This window comes from Acanthaster planci, linkage group LG05, assembly GCF_054643075.1.
Source record: "Acanthaster planci isolate LZ-2023a linkage group LG05, COTS_SCS, whole genome shotgun sequence".
Lineage (NCBI taxonomy): Eukaryota > Metazoa > Echinodermata > Asteroidea > Valvatida > Acanthasteridae > Acanthaster > Acanthaster planci.
The window spans coordinates 1,540,966-1,558,948 of NC_141781.1; the positions used below are offsets into that span (position 1 = coordinate 1,540,966).

The window sequence follows — 17,983 nt, forward strand, 5'->3', positions numbered from 1 at the left end:
CTACAATAACGGGTCCATACCTCATTTGAATACTCATCATCTTGGTCCAATTCTCCAGCGTCATATCCATGCACCCAAGCGTGATGCAACATCTTGCTCATCTCGTCTCTGTACTTCCTTGGGTTGATCTCCTCCAGTGGTCCCATCTCCTCTCCTTCCTCCTCGTCAAACCTTCTCTTCTTGAAGACAATCCTCCCGCCGGCCCCCACGCAATCCTTAAGTTCATCTGCGTCCGCAATCTTGACCCCACAGGCTGGGCAAAGCTGGTGCTGGTCAGTGGGCTCGTAGTCATCTGGCTGATCAGAGTCAGTGGTGCGGCACAGTCTGCAGTCTCTGCTTGGGCTTGTTTTTTGAGTGATGTCCTTCAAAGCTAAATTCACGGAAAATAATAGCAAAATGTAAAAACCAATAAGAGATTTGAAAACAAGCTTTACAACTTCTCAGATGCCACTAAAACAGAGTTTGAACTTTCTTTATACACTGTTCTTTGCAAAAATCTGGTGTCATGCACTTCTTCAAATATGCAGAGGCAGGCAACTGTTGAAGGTGAATTTCCAATTTCTTTTCATTCAATCCTTTAAGAGTGCCCAAATGTTATACATCAATAAGAAAGAAAAGGAGTCATGTTTCCTTGGCAACAAAAACCAGACTAAGAGGAAAGGGATGACCTCTCCACCTTGACCTCTATGGTTGAATTTGAAGTTTTAAAGTAACTATCTCCTAGCAAGTATCCTCGGCATTTGGTCATGAGTGAAAAATTTCACCCAAGCATTTATCAGCTATTATGCCACAATCATACCCTCTGCGACGGTCTCTCTATTGACTTTCTTAAAACCGAATGACGTCTGAGCTGTGTTTGTCTCCTGCCTGGCCTGATGAACCACGCCCTCTATCCATTGCTTGCAATTCATCAATGACTCCTTGCTGAGATGAACTTCAGGACATCCGGGCCCATAGGATAATGTCTTATCTCGCCTGTCCTCAGACATTTTCTGAGTGTAGGTTTGGAAGAACACATCTCCAGCTGTGGTCAACTGTTGATAGAAAAAATTGGTCCAATTAAGGAACAATTAAGAAAAATGAGAAATGTCCACAAAAGTGTATATTACTTCAGGTTTGGGCATAACATAGAATGACTGCTCAGAATTTCTCATGCTAAGACAAAACATAAGACCTAAAACTGCACTTCCATAATTCAATTGAGTGCTTAACTTGCAATGCAGAGTATTTACATCACAACACATCCTCTCACAATCACTCGCACAAATTAGCAATTTCACAGTGACAGGAGCAGATCAAACATTAATGTAAAAACCTGGTAACCTGTTTAATCAAACAACAAGGCATCAACTCAAAATCACTGAAATTGAAAACACAATGCCGAACAATGATGGTGCTGACGGTGGCAAACTAACCCTAAAATTGAGTAACTCAAGGTTCACATCCACACAGGGTATCATCCTAGAATTGCTTTAGTCATGTAGCAGGCTTTAATCAATCACTGGACTGGGTGGAGCACTTTACCTGAAACACAGTCACTCCTGGTTCACACCCCTCACAGGAGATCCTCTTGGCAGCACTCATACCAATCAGAGGTCTCTCAAGACGTGACCTTACAGGGTCAAGGTCTGCTGTTGGATATTCGGGGAGCATGTCAAACCATCCACTGCAGAAATAAAATCACCCACTTGTGAGTGATATAACCCACTGTGATTGCTTCACAATAACAGTCCTTGCAATGGACCCCAAGCTGGACCAAGAGAGGGTGCTATTTCCTTAGGCTCCTTTGGCACTGTGCAGTAGCATCACTACCAACCAAATGAATACCCCCAACCAACACGGCTCATTTCAACTGATGAGGGGGTGCTTCTGCTCAAGGCAGAAAGAGTGAAAGGTACTCCACTGGCTCCGTGCCAAACTGAGTGACAGCATTGTATAGACTATCAATGAGACCACATGTAGGCAATTTAATTTCCACCATCAAAGCGTGATGGACCCTACTAGTGACAAATTCAGACTATGAAATGATAGGGCTGGGAACCAACTCAGAAATGGCAGCACTTATGATTACCTCACTGCTTCATGTGCATTCTCATCACTTATAAACAAGCCAGAATGGCTGGACACCAGGGAAATGTCTACTGACTGGCTGGGACGAAAATTTGTGACAGTGGCTAGAAATAACACACAAACCTATAGACGTCATCAGTTGGCGGCGCCAACCACTCTCCATGGATTTGTGTGGAAGCCAGCTGGTAATTTAGAAATGAACCCTTGTAAAACTGAACATCACATGACAAACTTTGCATGTATGGACTGTACTTACTCTGTACTTGCTATTTTCCATGGAACGGAAGTGGATTCTGGGGTTTGTCCATTCAACCCTAGAAGAGAGAAAATCAGTTTTGATCAAATAAAATAATATTCAAAGTTATTTTCTTACTTTATGAGAAGTATTGTGTAAGCTTGACAAATGCATCATTTATTAGGGACACTTCAGTTTGCTTGTTTTTTCTGAGTTACAAGACCTGGCCATATCTAAGTCAAATTTATTGAACTCTACTTTTTTGCTGTGACAACAAGCGAACGTGTCCTGTCTCGTACTAGTCCCCAGAATCCTGTGAGATGCCAGATGATATGGACTTGGGATGCCCAGGTTAAATAAAGGGGCCTTCCTTTTGGTTTCTGGCCTGGGAGTTGGGCGGGGGTCACTCCTGATAGAAGCAGCATACATCACTCGTTTAGCAAGAGCTATATGAGTAGAGACAATAATTCCAAATGAATTGGCTGGTCACTAACAACACTTACCACTGCACTGAAAGCAGTGAACCTCTCTTGAACTCTGACTGGCTAGAACAATAAGATCTGAGGTCAGGTCACTTGGCAGGTCATCTGAGATCTCTGCACTGGGAATAATATCCATGCAGTTGGGAGGTGACCTCAAAGAATGGCACCACTGTAAAACCTGCAAGCAAACAAACAACGTGAAATTCACATTTTGAGTAGACTTCAATTTTTTTTTCATTAAAGCATGATAAGAAAACAACTGTGGAACATAAACTAGTACATCCAATGTTAAAACTTCTGCAAATACATGTAGTTGCATACATTGTATTTTGGGAATCTCTGATCCATCAATAGCAGCAAGTCCTGCGTTGCCACCAAGTGGTAGAAGTGGTTGCTAGGGTGTTGCTTAGCAACAAAGATTTCCTGATTTTGCGTTAAGTTCTCAGACGGGATGGACAAGAGACAAGAAATACCACTCTCCTCTGGAGCCTAGCGAGATAAAAGAGGACGACAAAACATGATGTCAATTGAACATAATGACCATCTTTGTACTGCACAAGAATAGCGGTATGTAACAAATCATAGCACACAGGAATAACTAGTATCAAGGTAAAGTCCATACTAAACCAATTTCAGGCCTAATGTAGAGCGGCTAACAACTATGGATAGTTCCAAACCACGATAATTATGGTTCAGCGATTCCAGCCACATCACCCTTTATTGGCTCTGAATATCAACCATTCAAAGTTTTGCGACTGAACTGCATTATGATACAGAAATTTCTGCAAACCCACCACAGGGACTGATATTTAGGGTATTTTGGGAAGAAGGAAATGAATTGGCATTAGCGTTCCTACGAAAGATCAAAACAGACCAATAAGAGTGCATCGGAGATTTAAACGGTAACACAGCTTCCACAGTGGATGTGCAGATCGCCTGCACTTCTTAACCCTAACCTTCCCCAACCACACAGAATTAAACAGTCGTAAAGTGTTGAATTCTGTGGGGATAGGTCTGGTAGGCCCACAACAGCTGGCTTTTGCATTGGGTTTGGCATACCTCAGAAAAACAAAGTCCAACAGCCTCTGTGCACAAAGTCCCATATGGCATGTATGGGTGTTTAACTTTGTGTGAATGGGGGAAGGTTAGGGCCAGCAACCCTTGGAGGGTTAGGGTTAAAGAATGTTTGAGCTCTCTCCTAAATCTGAATGAGTTTCTTACTCGACAGTCCACTAAGTCCAGTCGTTTCGTCTGGTGAGTGACTATGAGTCGTGGATGTCCACTGTAATGACATCTGCAAGCAGACTGGTCTTGGAGCTCTGGTGTCTTCCTAATGCACTGTAACCTTCATCATAAAAATGACAACATAATCACTGCCTGCCAGATAACCCTTTTTATATTGAGAGCAACTTTTAATCTATGATGGCAAGTTTCGCATGCAATTTTATATGCACCCATGGCAAAACACGATCCTGATTTATGGCGACAGAGGGATTTCCATGCTTCAGGTTTGTGGTCATCAATCTCAGTAACTATGCATTCCGTAAGCAATCAAGGTATGATTTCTCATTTAACTGCTGCTCTTAATCAGCATTTCCTAATCTCAATGATGTTATCAGCAAAAGGAACTTTCATTTCTACATAAAATCATGCATTCCCTGGTATGTCTGCAATGATTCCAAATGCAGATGGACGCACAGCACACACTGCTTGGAGAAATTTAAAGTGCCCTTCAAAATTAAAAAAATTCTGGCTCCATTTATGTCAACGATTTTTCTCCAATCAAAACCTAAAAAAGACAACAGCCAAAGTCTACGCATCCTCTAATTTGCTCGACGTTCATGGTGGATACCAGCCAATATCTACATGACAAGAAGTCTGAATAGAAAGAACTCCAACTTACTTTTTCTCAGGATTGATGAGTTGAATGCCACCGGTATCCAGCCCAAGTAGACATTCACCATGTATGTATGGACTGAGAGTGGAATACATAGTTGATTCAACAACTGCATTTCAGAACACATTTGCCTGCAGACCTACATGTAGGTTTCATGTCTAAAAGAAACACTGGCCACTATTTTGTGTGGGCAACCAAAGTAGGCAGAAAGTTCACCTTCGGTTGGAAACAAATTTTGCTTCAAACTGCATAGTTTGCTTCATTATTGGTAAAGTGGAGGGCATTTTCTTCTAGTATTTTGGAGAAATGTTTATTATTAAGTGCAGAAAGAATTTGTCTTTACACTTTCATGAGTATTCCTATTTATTTTGTACAAATGGCCAGCCACAGTTTGGGCAAAAATTGCATTTGTTTGCATGACTAACGAAAAGTTCAAATTAGTGAACCATGCACAACGTGTGTAGCGTACGCATCTGGTTGGAATCTAGTGGGTCTAAGATTACTTGTGAATTATGAACCCAACGTGAAAAACTAAATTTCACTGGTTTTTTGAGATCAAACGTATGTCTTTATCAACTGGTGTGATTTCCTCTCTATCTGTGATTCATGATTTGTGGGCCAAAACTGTACACACTGCAAATAGATTAGTCGGTATAAATGATCTGTGAGTTTGTAAGCTTGATAGCCCCTGACCTGAGAGCTACTGATGCTATCTTCTGTTGGCTGTGAACAAAGTTGGACACCTTTGCTTTGATCTTGTCTTTCTTTGTCTTGACATCCAGGACACAACACGAGTAATCGCTTCTTACAGCAGCAGTGATGTTTCCTGTTAACGGTGACACGAGTACGTAATACAGTGTAATCTCTTTTCCTGAAATGAACGTTACAACTGTGCTTCAACCAAATCAACCTGAGAGTTTATCACTCAAATCTGTGAATTTTTATAATTTATAGATTGGCACCAGGGGCTGTTGCTGCTAGACAACAATGTGCCCTTGTCATTAATGCGCAGTCGTTGCTAGGAAACAATGTGCCCTCGTCATTACAGCATATTGATTATAATGCATTACTACATATCGTCATGATTACTATCATCTGATTACTTCTGTATGGCACACAAACTGTCTCGATTTGTCTCAGCGGTGAAACAACATCGAACTGACAACTGGGAGAAGATTGAATGGAATATATTGGAACATCCTGGTGTGGCACAGCCCGTATATCTGATCAAGAGTGTCAAGGATAACTACACAGGAAAAATGGAACATCAGTGTTCCATTGGAACGTTCCCATTGGAACATCAGTGTTCCATTGGAACGTTCCCATTGGAACATCAGTGTTCCATTGGAACGTTCCCATTGGAACATCAGTGTTCCATTGGAACGTTCCCATTGGAACATCAGTGTCCCATTGGAACGTTCCCATTGGAACATCAGTGTTCCATTGGAACGTTCCCATTGGAACATCAGTGTTCCATTGGAACATTCCCATTGGAACATCAGTGTTCCATTGGAACATTCCCATTGGAACATTAGTGTTCCATTGGAACGTTCCCATTGGAACACCACTGTTCCTTGGAATTTGTCTCAATGAGGGAACAGTCTGTTTTGTGCATAGACTGTTCTAAGGCAGTTTCCAAAAGAGAACATGTTCCCAGTGGAACGAGAACCAAGGCATTCCAAAAGGAGCGTTCTGATTGTTTCGCATTCATACATGCTCCCTAACCCCCAGGCCTTTTAACAAGGAACCATCCTGAGTCCTCTGAAATCCTTCAATTTTCAACATGAAAAAATTGCATTCAGCCCAAATCCTCCAATATCCTCCAAAAGTTCTTAAAAGTGTCAGTTGAAGGTGTGCCTAACTGCCCAAATCCTTCAAAATCCTCCAGAAATTCCTGTCATTATGTTGAGGCAGTGCAAGTGGCACTCAGCTGTGCAGTTGATTCAAAAGAAATATCGGGCTGAACTTGTGCTTGACAAAACACAAACATCATACATGTAAGGTCTAATCCAAGACCTTCACGTATGGCATCCCTCAAAATCAGCCATGTACTTATGCCATACACCCTGAATCCTCCAAATTCCTCCACTTCGCAGAAAAGGATTCTGGAGGATTTGGGAGGGTAAGGGTTAATGTTATAACAAGAATTGGGGCCAACATAACTTGTTAAAGAAGGGATACCAGCTACTATGCAATGCATGGTATATTCTTTTCCACTGGTCACCAGCTGATTTTTGCTTAGCATACAAAGTGGTTAGCAAGATTTGCCGTTCCGCAGCTCTCCTGAATAGGTCCAGGTCCATGGGTAAAGAAAAACATATACTTGCGCTCCTATATATCTGATATGGGAACAAATTTGAGGCCTTCTCTAAGGGATACAGGATAAATAAACACAATCTGTCTCTCTGTAATGACTAAAATCAAGTTTAAATCTCAACAAACTCTGGACTTTTTTCAAGGATACTGAGTTCTTCCAATGTTGGACCAGTGGGGTAAAACAGCAATCCTTCATGTAACGAAGAAGGTGGGAGTGATTGATAGGCAAGACAACCACCGTAGAAATCCTGATCTACATACTAGAGAAAAAATCAACAAGTTTGCTAGGTCGTTATCATGCTCTGCAGTTTCTTCTAGGTCTTTTCAAATTCTTTTTTAAAAATGAGTCCGTCAATTAGTGTTAGCAGGTGTTTGGATTTGTTGATTGTGGACATAAGCCCTGTCCGCACTGGACTTTTGACGTGGGGATATTTACCGAGAGGCGTGGAAACAGTAACCAAGCTGTCACTCTAATGGCACATGAGGATGCTTTGCGTGACCTTTCGTGTTCACCCTTTGAATGATTGTGTCAGCCGTCCAATTCTTTTTATTATACACTACATATAGCACAGACAACAATCTGCATCACTTATCTATCTGTGAACCCAATACTTGGAAATTTTAATGAATGTATGTCTCGTCCAATAAAACTTGAAGTCCAGTGACCATGATCACGAGATTTAGAACTGCATGTGACCGATTTCGTTCCTGCTGTTCCATATCTTGTCTCACCCGTTGCATCCATTGTTGCACTCTGTTTCGACGTAAGACCCGACACTAACGCTGGTCATTGCCATCTTCCAATGTACGGTGGCCCCAATTAGACTTCCGATTGTTTCAGTAATAATATCTGCCATCATTCGAGAGACTGGAGAGCACGAAATCACTGCACAGCAAACAGTTAACCTTTGCGGTGTGTACAATGTACATGTACGTCATGTGGACACTTGCAACGCACATGCGCGGGGTTCGTGTGAGCCTGACCTTGCCAGTAAACTGGATGTATGCTTCCCTGAGCCACTTTTACCGACTCGCACTGTCCGCACTAGACTTTCTGTCTGGGGAAAAGTGTCTCGGGAATTCTTCCTGGCCAGAAGTTGGCCGGTAAAAATTCCCGCGCGGTTCGGGAAAAGTAACCGAGAGGAAGTCTTCCGGGGATGTCCGCACTGGACTTAAAATGGGCAAAGTACCCACCGTCTTGGTAAGTTTGCTCAAAAAAAGTCCAGTGCGAACAGAGCTATACAGTCATCATATGCTCAGGTTGGTCTGTAAAAGAATTGTAGATTGTATAATTTTTACAAGCAATATATCTAAGATGCACATGTGATCACCAGGCCACTCTTACGCTAATTATTTTTTATTTTGTGTCATGAAGAGCGAGCTGAGCTTTTTGTGTTGATGTATTGCTCAATTTGGCATCCTGACGTAAATGGACATTAAAAAGGGGAATAAAGTTAGGGTTTCTTATTGATTTACACTATGCAAGATTCTTTAAAAGTGACTCCGGTGACTTGCTCTCATTTTGTTAGATTGCATCAAATATTGTCATCAAATCAAATTCTTGTACTTCTTACCAGTTTGTGGATGTTTTCATCGATGTCTTCTTTCAGCAAGTTGAGTAGCATGTCGGGGTGGATGTCATACAATGCTGGCTCCAGTAAGTCATAAAGTTGGACTTTGTCACTTACCAGTACATTGGCCAAACTTATACGTTGTTCTTCTTCAATGTATATACATGCATCCTAAAGTCGAAAAGGAAAAGACTTAGTAAGGATGTTTACCTTCTTGTTTACATTTGTTCATTGTTCATATGTGGTGGATCCAGCAAAATGAGTCACATGTCAGGAATGTTTACTAACAACGATACTTTTGAAATAGAAATCCAAGAAATTGTAACTTTGCCTGTCCTCACTTCCATAACTTCTAAGCAAAGGTCATATCAACAATGATGTGGACATTTAGACATCTTCAACAAGTATTGATAGAGGACTCAAACTGCTTGATTGCACACATATCTTGAATTCAGTTAGACGTTAGAAGTTGTGTGTCTTTACTTCTCTATATTAGCATACAAAATGACTAATTTGTAATGTGCGTTATTGAAAGTTGATCTCTTGTACTCAATTTAGTAGAGTTCCAATACAATGCTACAGCTCTGGAACACGACGGTGAACCACGTGACCTTGTAACAAATTGTGGTAAATTGTAGGGCTATGAACCTTGATTGGAAACAATGTGTGCCACCTGTTTGTTAAAATGTTGTAGGATTCACAGAGTTGGAAAAAGTTGCTAGGGTCAATCATTAAGCAATTTATTTCCATTGGTTCTTGGTTTCCATGTTCGTCTCTATGGTATAGGTTGCAAGTCATGAGATGTGTTAAAATTATAATGGCATGAACTAACCTTAGATTTTATGGTCACAGGAATGTTATCGACGTAGGAACCCTCTAGGAAATCAAGCGCTGAACCCCACACCAAATGCGGAAAGTTCTGATAAAAGTAGTAAGCCTGATTGAACATGAACAAAACAGAAAGTACGGGTAAAAATACTCACAAATTAGATTCAGAAGCGATAAAAACACATTGTACACTTGACCAAATGGACAAAAAGGACCAGTGAGATTAAGACCTTTCACAAAAGAAATGTTGGAATCTTATCTGAAATTCAACAGCAAGCAGAACTTGTATCTTCACCTGCTCAACTGCTCTGTCTATGACTTTAAGAGTTCCATCAATGACGGAGGTTCTTGAGAGATCTTGAAGGTCAGGAAGGGGAATAGGGAAACCTGTAATGAAGAGAGCATGTCAAACTGGTAACATTAATGTCAGACATCAAAGATCAAGCCCAGAAAAATAAATTCTAGTGCTAAATACCGGAAGGTATTTTCTTTTCCTTCACCCTTTTGGTGCTGTGTATCCTCCTAAATCTTGCACTGGTTCATTGGTTGGTTGCATCATGATCGGACCTATCTTGATACAGTGTCAAGTCCATCACAAGTCCCTTCAGGTCCCTGTAAGTCCATCACAAGTCCCTTCAGGTCCCTGTAAGTCCATCACAAGTCCCTTCAGGTCCCTGTAAGTCCATCACAAGTCCCTTCAGGTCCCTGTAAGTCCATCACAAGTCCCTGCAAGTCCATCACAAGTCCCTTCAGGTCCCTGTAAGTCCATCACAAGTCCCTGCAAGTCCATCACAAGTCCCTTCAGGTCCCTGTAAGTCCATCACAAGTCCCTGTAAGTCCATCACAAGTCCCTTCAGGTCCCTGTAAGTCCATCACAAGTCCCTGCAAGTCCATCACAAGTCCCTTCAGGTCCCTGTAAGTCCATCACAAGTCCCTGCAAGTCCATCACAAGTCCCTTCAGGTCCCTGTAAGTCCATCACAAGTCCCTGTAAGTCCATCACAAGTCCCTTCAGGTCCCTGTAAGTCCATCACAAGTCCCTTCAAGTCCCTGCAAGTCCCTTCAGGTCCCTGTAAGTCTATCACAAGTCCCTTCAGGTCCCTGCAAGTCCATCACAAGTCCCTTCAAGTCCCTGTAAGTCCATCACAAGTCCCTTCAGGTCCCTGTAAGTCCATCACAAGTCCCTTCAAGTCCCTGCAAGTCCATCACAAGTCCCTTCAGGTCCCTGCAAGTCCATCACAAGTCCCTTCAAGTCCCTGTAAGTCCATCACAAGTCTCTTCAAGTCCCTGTCAGTCCATCACAAGTTATCCAGTCTTAAGCCAATTCACAAGCTCTTCAAATGAACTTTGACAAAATCATTCATTGATTCACTGATTCATTGACTCATTCACATTGGTCACTGTTCACCATGTTACTTATGTACGGCCTTGTGAACGGACTTGCGATGGTCTCGAATACAACACTGTCTCGATATGTAACTACAGTATTTATTACTCACAAGAAATTACCTTTTCTTGTGCACAAAGTCTCTGAATGATACGTCATTCTGTGGTGTCAATTTTCAACCTCAGCTTGCTACAGAGTCCGGTTGTCAGGTTGATTGCAATGATTAAAATGGGACATTCAGTTGACATAGTAAACTAGTTAAAAGACACGCCCGGGATGTGGTAACTTAGTCAAGTAATGACTGATTATCTGCTCTGCCCAGCAACATGACATGGTATATTTTGACAGAGCAACTTTGGTGGAAAATACTGCATAAACACAGAATTCATGCACGCTTGGTGCAGAATATACTTAGCATACATGCACATGACCATCTTCTCTTACAATACATTTTTTTCTTTGATTGCACAATGTGTCAACCTGTCACCTTTGGCGGTGACAGGGTTGCATCTAGTCAGAGCAGATTTAACAAACAACTTCAATTCTGGATGTCATAGTGAGTGTTTGTTTGATAATTGTGTTGTGGTCTTACACTGCTGAGGTTTCAGAAGAGGTAGAGTTGGTTCTTGTGCTTCCAATCTCCTCTTCTTGTTGCCATGACGATACTGGAATTTAAACCGAAGCTGTTTCTCCTTCCCTCGTGAGTTTCCAGTTTCCAAGTCGGCAGCCTGGAAGCAGCCGTAACCATCTGGTAGTTGTGTTCGTCTGTCTGATAGGACAAGGCCTGGGTAGTGAGTTTCGGGAAATGCATTCCCAGACATAGTGAGGGTCTCTTAAATTGTTGAACTGGGCAGACCTGGAGAATTTGGAGAAAAATATACACCAAATTAATTCAACTTATCTCACATGGCTATTTGCAAGATTACAAAAATGTCCATGCTGGGGACAGCCCCCCCTCCCGGATACTGCACTATCCGGTTTGTAAGTGACTCCACGTACACACGGAAGCACTATTTTAAGTGACTTCATCATACATGCGGACATACCACTGAGTTGCGCATTGACTTCCAGGTCCATGGTTCCATGTAGCTCTATCCAGTTCGTAAGTGTGATGTCACTTTAGTTTAAACCACGCCCACTGTACATGCATAGTGTTACATGCATTGATCGCTGTTTACATGGGGCCATGGAACCGGAAGTTAATGTGCAACTTCAGCGATCGTCCAATACTCATTAGGAGCCTGCAAATCGCGGCGTGTCTGCCTTCGTGACAAAGTCACTTAAAAACTAGATAGAATACCAGGGATTAACTTGCGCAAGTCATGGTGGAAACTAATATGGCGAGGCAAGATCACACCCATATTGGAATGACGTTGCTACTGATGGGCCTACTCCATCTTTGTATACAGTCTAGCCCAGCATGCCCAGGTGGACTCCCTGACCGTACCAACATTATAGTACGTACGAAATGAAGACTGGCGTCAAACCTGGGCTATATAAATATCCATCATTTAAAGTTAGGCCTACAACTATTTATCTTCATTCATGCCAACCTAGCCCCACTAGTGTGGCACGGATCTATCGATCTATCCGTGCCACACTAGTGGGGCTAATGCCAACCATGCTGGCAATAATAAAACAGGAACTCTTGCTGCTCTAACTTGTTTATCACACTCGAGAGTAAATCCAAAGCCAGTTCAAGTTGTATCCCATGCGCACGTGTAGCTGTTTAGTTGTTAATAGCGCCCTCTTTCACTATTATACGAGGTGGATGGGCGGGGCCAGGAATCAAGAAAAGACAGACATGACGAACAAAAATGAAGCGACGTTTACCCATAAATGCAATTCATCTGTTACAGGGGAAAACCATAGCTGATATTAATTTAAAGGTTGAGATTTCCATGAATAGCATTTCTTCCCCAATTTGCCAACAGGAAAGTTAAGTAGGGACTTACACTACAGAATCATTTGGCTACGGCTTTCTCTTACGTGGAAGCTCCGTTGCAATCATCCACATCCGTTCGTTCTGAAGGGTTCTTCGTCTAGTTCCTAGAATTACTTTGCCAGTTTTCTTAAATGCGTTTGAAGTGTATCAGACCACAAGCTCATGTTGTACATGTACGTGATATTCGCCGTATCCTGTGCTGTGGTTTTATAAGCAAAGAGTATCTACGAAAATGTGAGTGTATGATGTATTACATTTAAGATTTTCTGTCCATGACATTGAGCAAAATCAAAACAAGTACTTAAATGTGAAGAATGAGTTGAAGTGTCTGAAGTGATAGTGATACACATTGTGACATTCTCGCGGTCGGATGTTGTACCATTTATTGCACTTGGATTCGCAGGATTTGTATGTTTTCCATTTTTTTGGCTGCAACATGATAAAACGACCTGAAACTGAAACCTTTTTGGTACAATGTGGGAGATATTCATAGAGCATAAATAATGAACATTTCTGACAAAGGCCCTATTTGATTGATGTAAACATGGTAAAGCCTAAAGCAAGGTTAAGAATAGAGTTTAGTCAGTAATTCAGATTTACTACAACTGGGCTATGCCCCTTTTGAGTTCCGAGCATGACATTTGGAATAGCTACTAACTGACCAATCAGAGAGAATAAAGACTCAGTTATGTCATGTTGACTATGAGAATAACCCATCATATGCTGACAATGCCATTTCCAACTTTTGTTTCAGAGCATTAAATTGACAGTGAAATCAACTCCCGTGGCATCCGTCTTGATAAGTAAGGGGCTAGGGCCCTAGTACCACACCCATCATCACCATGGCAACAGAAGAGGAAATAGATGATTCTCTGTACAGGTAAAGATGATGTCCCAAGATGACCACCTTTTACGATTGTTCACCTCCTTCACTGCATCAGTCTTTTTTTATTTCTAGGTGATGGTAGGTCTAGGTCTCTTTCATTCTCCTGGAGAACGGGGAGATAGGCCTAGCTGCATTTGTCACTGGGAATTAACGCGATTAAAAGTGTTGTCTTTGCTGGGAGTGGGATAGTATGCAGAGACCCTTCTTCCATCATGCCCATCATGAGAACATCCATGAATGAAGATGGAACGAAGCCAAAAATGTACTTCCTACAAAGAGGTTAATTATAAAGGAAGAAACTTACACATTTACCAGAATGGAAGTGTTGAGAGATGTGCTCAAATGTTTTTGTTAGCCATTTATATTTTTCATGAGCAATGTCGTTGGTGGTGATGTTACAACCCCAACCATGGCCATGGTCCGAACTATACTTGAGCCGGTCTCAACTTTAGTTGGATTGGTCCAACTGTAGTTGGCACTGGCCCTATAGTACAGTTGGGGCTGAGGCCATAGTTGGGTGTAACAGTGACTTTCATGACATCCTTTCTGTTTCACAGTCGCCAGCGATATGTCCTTGGTGACACAGCTATGAAGGCAATGGCCCACTCCAGTGTTTTCCTGAGTGGACTTGGAGGCCTAGGAGTTGAAATTGGTAGGTTACCCTCCCAGATCCTACAGAATCTACTAGGAGGTTTTGTAGGATCTTGTAGGATTGAGAAAGGTGGAACCAGTGTGAAACCTTAGTATCTTGGTTCAGCTCTTTGACTACATTCCATGATTTGAAATGTTAACAGTCTAATATTCAGTGTGCCCTCCTTTATTTCTGATTGCTTAGACTGGCTTTTTTTACCCATGCTGCCTTGCAAACAAAATGTCGTACAAGACCTGCCTTTGCAAAAAATTTCATTCAAATGGGTATATAGCGCCACACTGATGTTATGCACCACTGTAAAATCATGTTCAGTAATCATTCAGTGAGACAGTGTAATGCAGGCCATGTGACAGAAATACCAATCAAATTCCAGGTGGTCGTAATCTTTTGCAAATGATTGTAGATTTAGGCTTTATGTACATAATAAGATATCGCAATAATGGTGCATCTCTCGACTGTACGTACTAAAGTGCTTGTAACATCCCTCCATTTGGAAATACATTTTCTGACTGAGCTGAACTAGTAAATTCTGATGAATGGTTTTGTAATATAAAATAATGGAAACCATTGAATAGCATGGCACTTTATAACTGAGATCTGAAATGAACTTTGTCACAGCTACATGTAAGCGTCTTGAAATTGAGTGCACTTAATACAACTAATGATATTTTTGTGATGGGTTCTGTTGTGTTTCAGCTAAAAATGTGGCCTTGGCAGGTGTCAGGGTAAGTCAAAGAAATGCTAGAGTTGTTTGCCCACAAAAATTTGTCCCTTTTCATTCTTCAAAACACTTTGGATTTAATATAAAGATTAAATTCGAACTTGAAGATCACCAATGATCTATTTATTCAGACTAAGCAAAAGATATGATTGCTTAGAGTTTTTAATGATCTTGATATCTAAACTTGTCTCAGGTGTTAGTGTTTTGATTTTTTTGTAGTCGCTGGTGCTGCATGACACCAAGACAGCAGCTTTCAAGGACCTTGGAACACAGTTCTTTCTCAGGGAAGAGGATGTCACTGCCAAACGAAACAGGTACATGACATGCTGTGGGCAATAGAACTACTTGTACCTGGTGGTTCAGATTTAAGATTTAAATTTCAAACATGTTGATATGGACATTTTGTGCCATTTGTATCTTGCAGTTTGAGGCACATTTGAGTACATTCTTTCGAAGTGGAAATGTTTCTTGTTCGTGCATATTCCACTGAAAACTAGTCATATGTTCTTTCTGCACTGTTTGTGTACACAAACCAGTGTGCACAGGAAATGTGCCTCTCTTAAATTGACTACCAGTTGTCTTTAGTGGTTGTCGTTGAAGCCTGTGGTTCTGTGCACCAGGGTCAACGATCACAGAGAGATGTTTGGCCAATGCTGGTCAGACATTAGGTAGATACTGGGGCATTCCCGCATCCTTACACAGACTTAAGGGTTTGTGCCTTTCAGATTAGACTTTTGCGTTTTGCACTTACAGCGTACTTTAGTTTGACTGGCACCCTTTTGGCTTGTAGCGTGTCTGCCTCACTGGATTTCATTGCCAACAATCATAATACCATGCATTTTCTTTACAAAGTCCACACCATCAAGAATCAAGTGCCACATTTCAGTTTGTGCCTAATTCTTTGCATAAAGGGCTGAGGCCTGCCAGGCACGTCTAGCTGAACTCAACCCTCATGTCTCCATTTCGTCGTCCTCAGCGAGTCTCACCTTGGAGTCCGACCTCAGCATCCTACGTCAGTATCAGTGTGTTGTCCTTACAGAAGCACCTCAAAGTCTGCTAATCAAAGTGGATGAGTTCTGTCGCCAGCAGCAACCTCCCATCAAGGTAGCATCATACCTGTCATGGAAAAAAGGATGACCTTTCACAAAAAAAGAAAGGTGTCTTTTGCCTTTCTGGGATGTTGTCGTCCTCATTTGGACTGCCTGATTCCAAAGGAGGAACTCTTATGTTTAATGGGAAATGTAGGAGCAATTATCCACTAAAACCAAGTAGGACATTTTGCGCTCCCCACTTAGCAAGTGTGTACAGCATTTTGTTACGGCTGTGCTCATTTTGCCTCTGTCCATAAGCAAGCTACATTACCAAGATTGATTGGAGACATCACTTCATGCATGCAGCTGAGATAAGCCATACTCCAAAAGCTTCCAAAATTGTATAAGTCCTACCTCCCTGTACTGTAATCAGCCTACTGGTAGCTAAGGAAAGCAGTGCCTATTTGTAAGAATATCAATGAAAGATCAAACCATAAAAGTCTTGAGCAAACAATGCATCGACAATTCTCTTACTCAAAATTTTAGACATATTTTGAGCCAGTATTGGACTGTTTGCTACTACTACCTCTCTGCAATCTTTAGCAAATCACAATTAAGTCTCTGCCTATTTCTCTATGGTTCTAACTAGGCTGTTTACTCTTGACCTGTGGATTTTCATTTGTGTCTTTTGATTTGGCAGTTCATTGCTGGTGATGTCATCGGCCTCTATAGCTACGCCTTCTGCGACTTTGGCCCTGAATTCACCATCATGGATCCTACTGGAGAGGAGTCTAAGGAGTCATTCATTGCAACTATCACAAAGGCAAGTTGTATTTTATCGTGTAAAAAGAGAATAGAGATTGATGCTTACAAGTGGCTTTGATTAGAGTTGCATGAGTAGTCCTTGGATTAAAAAACAGAGAAGGCAGAAGTTGTCATTTTAGAAATGATTTTTTGTTCACAATGAGAAAGCAGAGCTTTTCCAAACTGTACCCCCTTGTGTTTTTTATTGGACTTGTTTTTCTGGCTCGTTCTGTGAAGTAGAGTTAACCCCTTCGCACCGGGAAGTGGCTATAGCCGCCGTAAAAATTGAGATCCTCTGCCCGCTTTTCAGCTATTATTCTTGGCCCACGCTCGAGCGAACACGGTGAAAGAAGGCAGACCCTGGCTCTTGTATATATGGTAATTGGTCTTTGTGCATTGCCCAGAAATGAAAAGACCGAATTTGCATCATAATCACCAGCTTCACAATAGTCCCCACTTTGAAAAGAGGCAACAGGAATGTGGAAGGGTGAGTAGAGCTGCATGCCACCGAACAATCAGCCTTTTCACCGTGTAATTCAAAGCGTGCAGAGCACGCTGGGCCACAAACCGAGAATTTGTAGTTTGGCAGGTGGCTTTCGTGGCCAAGCCAGGCTGGAATTCTTGGAGTCGGCTTTCGGGAAGAATTCCCGTCATCAAGGGGTTAACTGGCCTTCCTTTGTTGGCAATTTGAGGTATTTTCAGTGTCTTTGATAGGAAATCCATGAGAGCGTACTCAGATCTGTTATAACCAAGTCTCTTTTTTTAAAAATTGCAAGCAATTTGCCCAAGTTTGAAATAAAAAAATGTGCACTCTGTATACGTTTAAAAAAAATGTGACATCTTTAACAGGGCTTTGCGTGTTGGATGACTTTTTTTAGGAAAATCCAGGAGTGGTTACCAGTGCTGACAATCGAATGCATGGCTTTGAGTCAGGAGACTATGTCATGTTTAAAGAAATTGAAGGAATGACCATTCTCAATGGAGTAACACAACAAGTAAAAGGTAAAAAAGTTTAGGAAGTCAGAATGAGAATATGTCTGATCGTGTAGGATTTAGAAGATATAATTTTTTTCCCTATGCCAAAAAACATGGGCCATCAATTTTTCACACTAGTTAAAAAAATGTAATGCTTGTTGCACTTTGGAATTAAGATAACTTCT

General features: G+C 41.6%; 2 protein-coding genes across 8 annotated transcripts in view; one reads left to right on the plus strand and one right to left on the minus strand.

The window, feature by feature from the left end:
• Positions 1–12,761, minus strand: part of LOC110985845 (uncharacterized) — a 14,440-nt gene extending 1,679 nt beyond the window's left edge. The window contains exons 1-16 of one of the 5 annotated variants that reach the window (XM_087137473.1): positions 12,740–12,761; positions 11,377–11,640; positions 9,695–9,786; positions 9,404–9,508; positions 8,575–8,742; positions 7,149–7,260; positions 5,788–5,907; positions 5,378–5,510; positions 4,691–4,762; positions 4,009–4,132; positions 3,109–3,276; positions 2,809–2,965; positions 2,327–2,384; positions 1,525–1,666; positions 800–1,034; positions 21–370 (exon numbers count right to left, since the gene is read on the minus strand). In XM_087137473.1, the coding sequence (XP_086993599.1) occupies positions 21–370; positions 800–1,034; positions 1,525–1,666; positions 2,327–2,384; positions 2,809–2,965; positions 3,109–3,276; positions 4,009–4,132; positions 4,691–4,762; positions 5,378–5,510; positions 5,788–5,907; positions 7,149–7,260; positions 8,575–8,742; positions 9,404–9,508; positions 9,695–9,786; positions 11,377–11,605 (2,265 nt within the window). In that variant the 5' untranslated portion in view covers positions 11,606–11,640; positions 12,740–12,761. Of the gene's footprint in view, positions 1–20; positions 371–799; positions 1,035–1,524; positions 1,667–2,326; positions 2,385–2,808; positions 2,966–3,108; positions 3,277–4,008; positions 4,133–4,690; positions 4,763–5,377; positions 5,511–5,787; positions 5,908–7,148; positions 7,261–8,574; positions 8,743–9,403; positions 9,509–9,694; positions 9,787–11,376; positions 11,641–12,141; positions 12,396–12,445; positions 12,542–12,617; positions 12,698–12,739 lie in introns of those variants that run through there. The other 4 variants (XM_022247238.2, XM_022247236.2, XM_022247237.2 and 1 more) reach the window with 4 other exon arrangements.
• Positions 1–17,983, plus strand: part of uba6 (ubiquitin like modifier activating enzyme 6) — a 46,631-nt gene that overhangs the window by 11,937 nt on the left and 16,711 nt on the right. Inside the window, exons 1-8 of one of the 3 annotated variants that reach the window (XM_022247231.2) lie at positions 12,860–12,963; positions 13,484–13,609; positions 14,173–14,267; positions 14,964–14,992; positions 15,208–15,302; positions 15,900–16,092; positions 16,720–16,842; positions 17,702–17,825. In XM_022247231.2, coding sequence (XP_022102923.2) covers positions 13,572–13,609; positions 14,173–14,267; positions 14,964–14,992; positions 15,208–15,302; positions 15,900–16,092; positions 16,720–16,842; positions 17,702–17,825 — 697 coding nt within the window. In that variant the 5' untranslated portion in view covers positions 12,860–12,963; positions 13,484–13,571. Of the gene's footprint in view, positions 1–12,859; positions 12,964–12,995; positions 13,138–13,483; positions 13,610–14,172; positions 14,268–14,963; positions 14,993–15,207; positions 15,303–15,899; positions 16,093–16,719; positions 16,843–17,701; positions 17,826–17,983 lie in introns of those variants that run through there. The other 2 variants (XM_022247233.2, XM_022247234.2) reach the window with 2 other exon arrangements.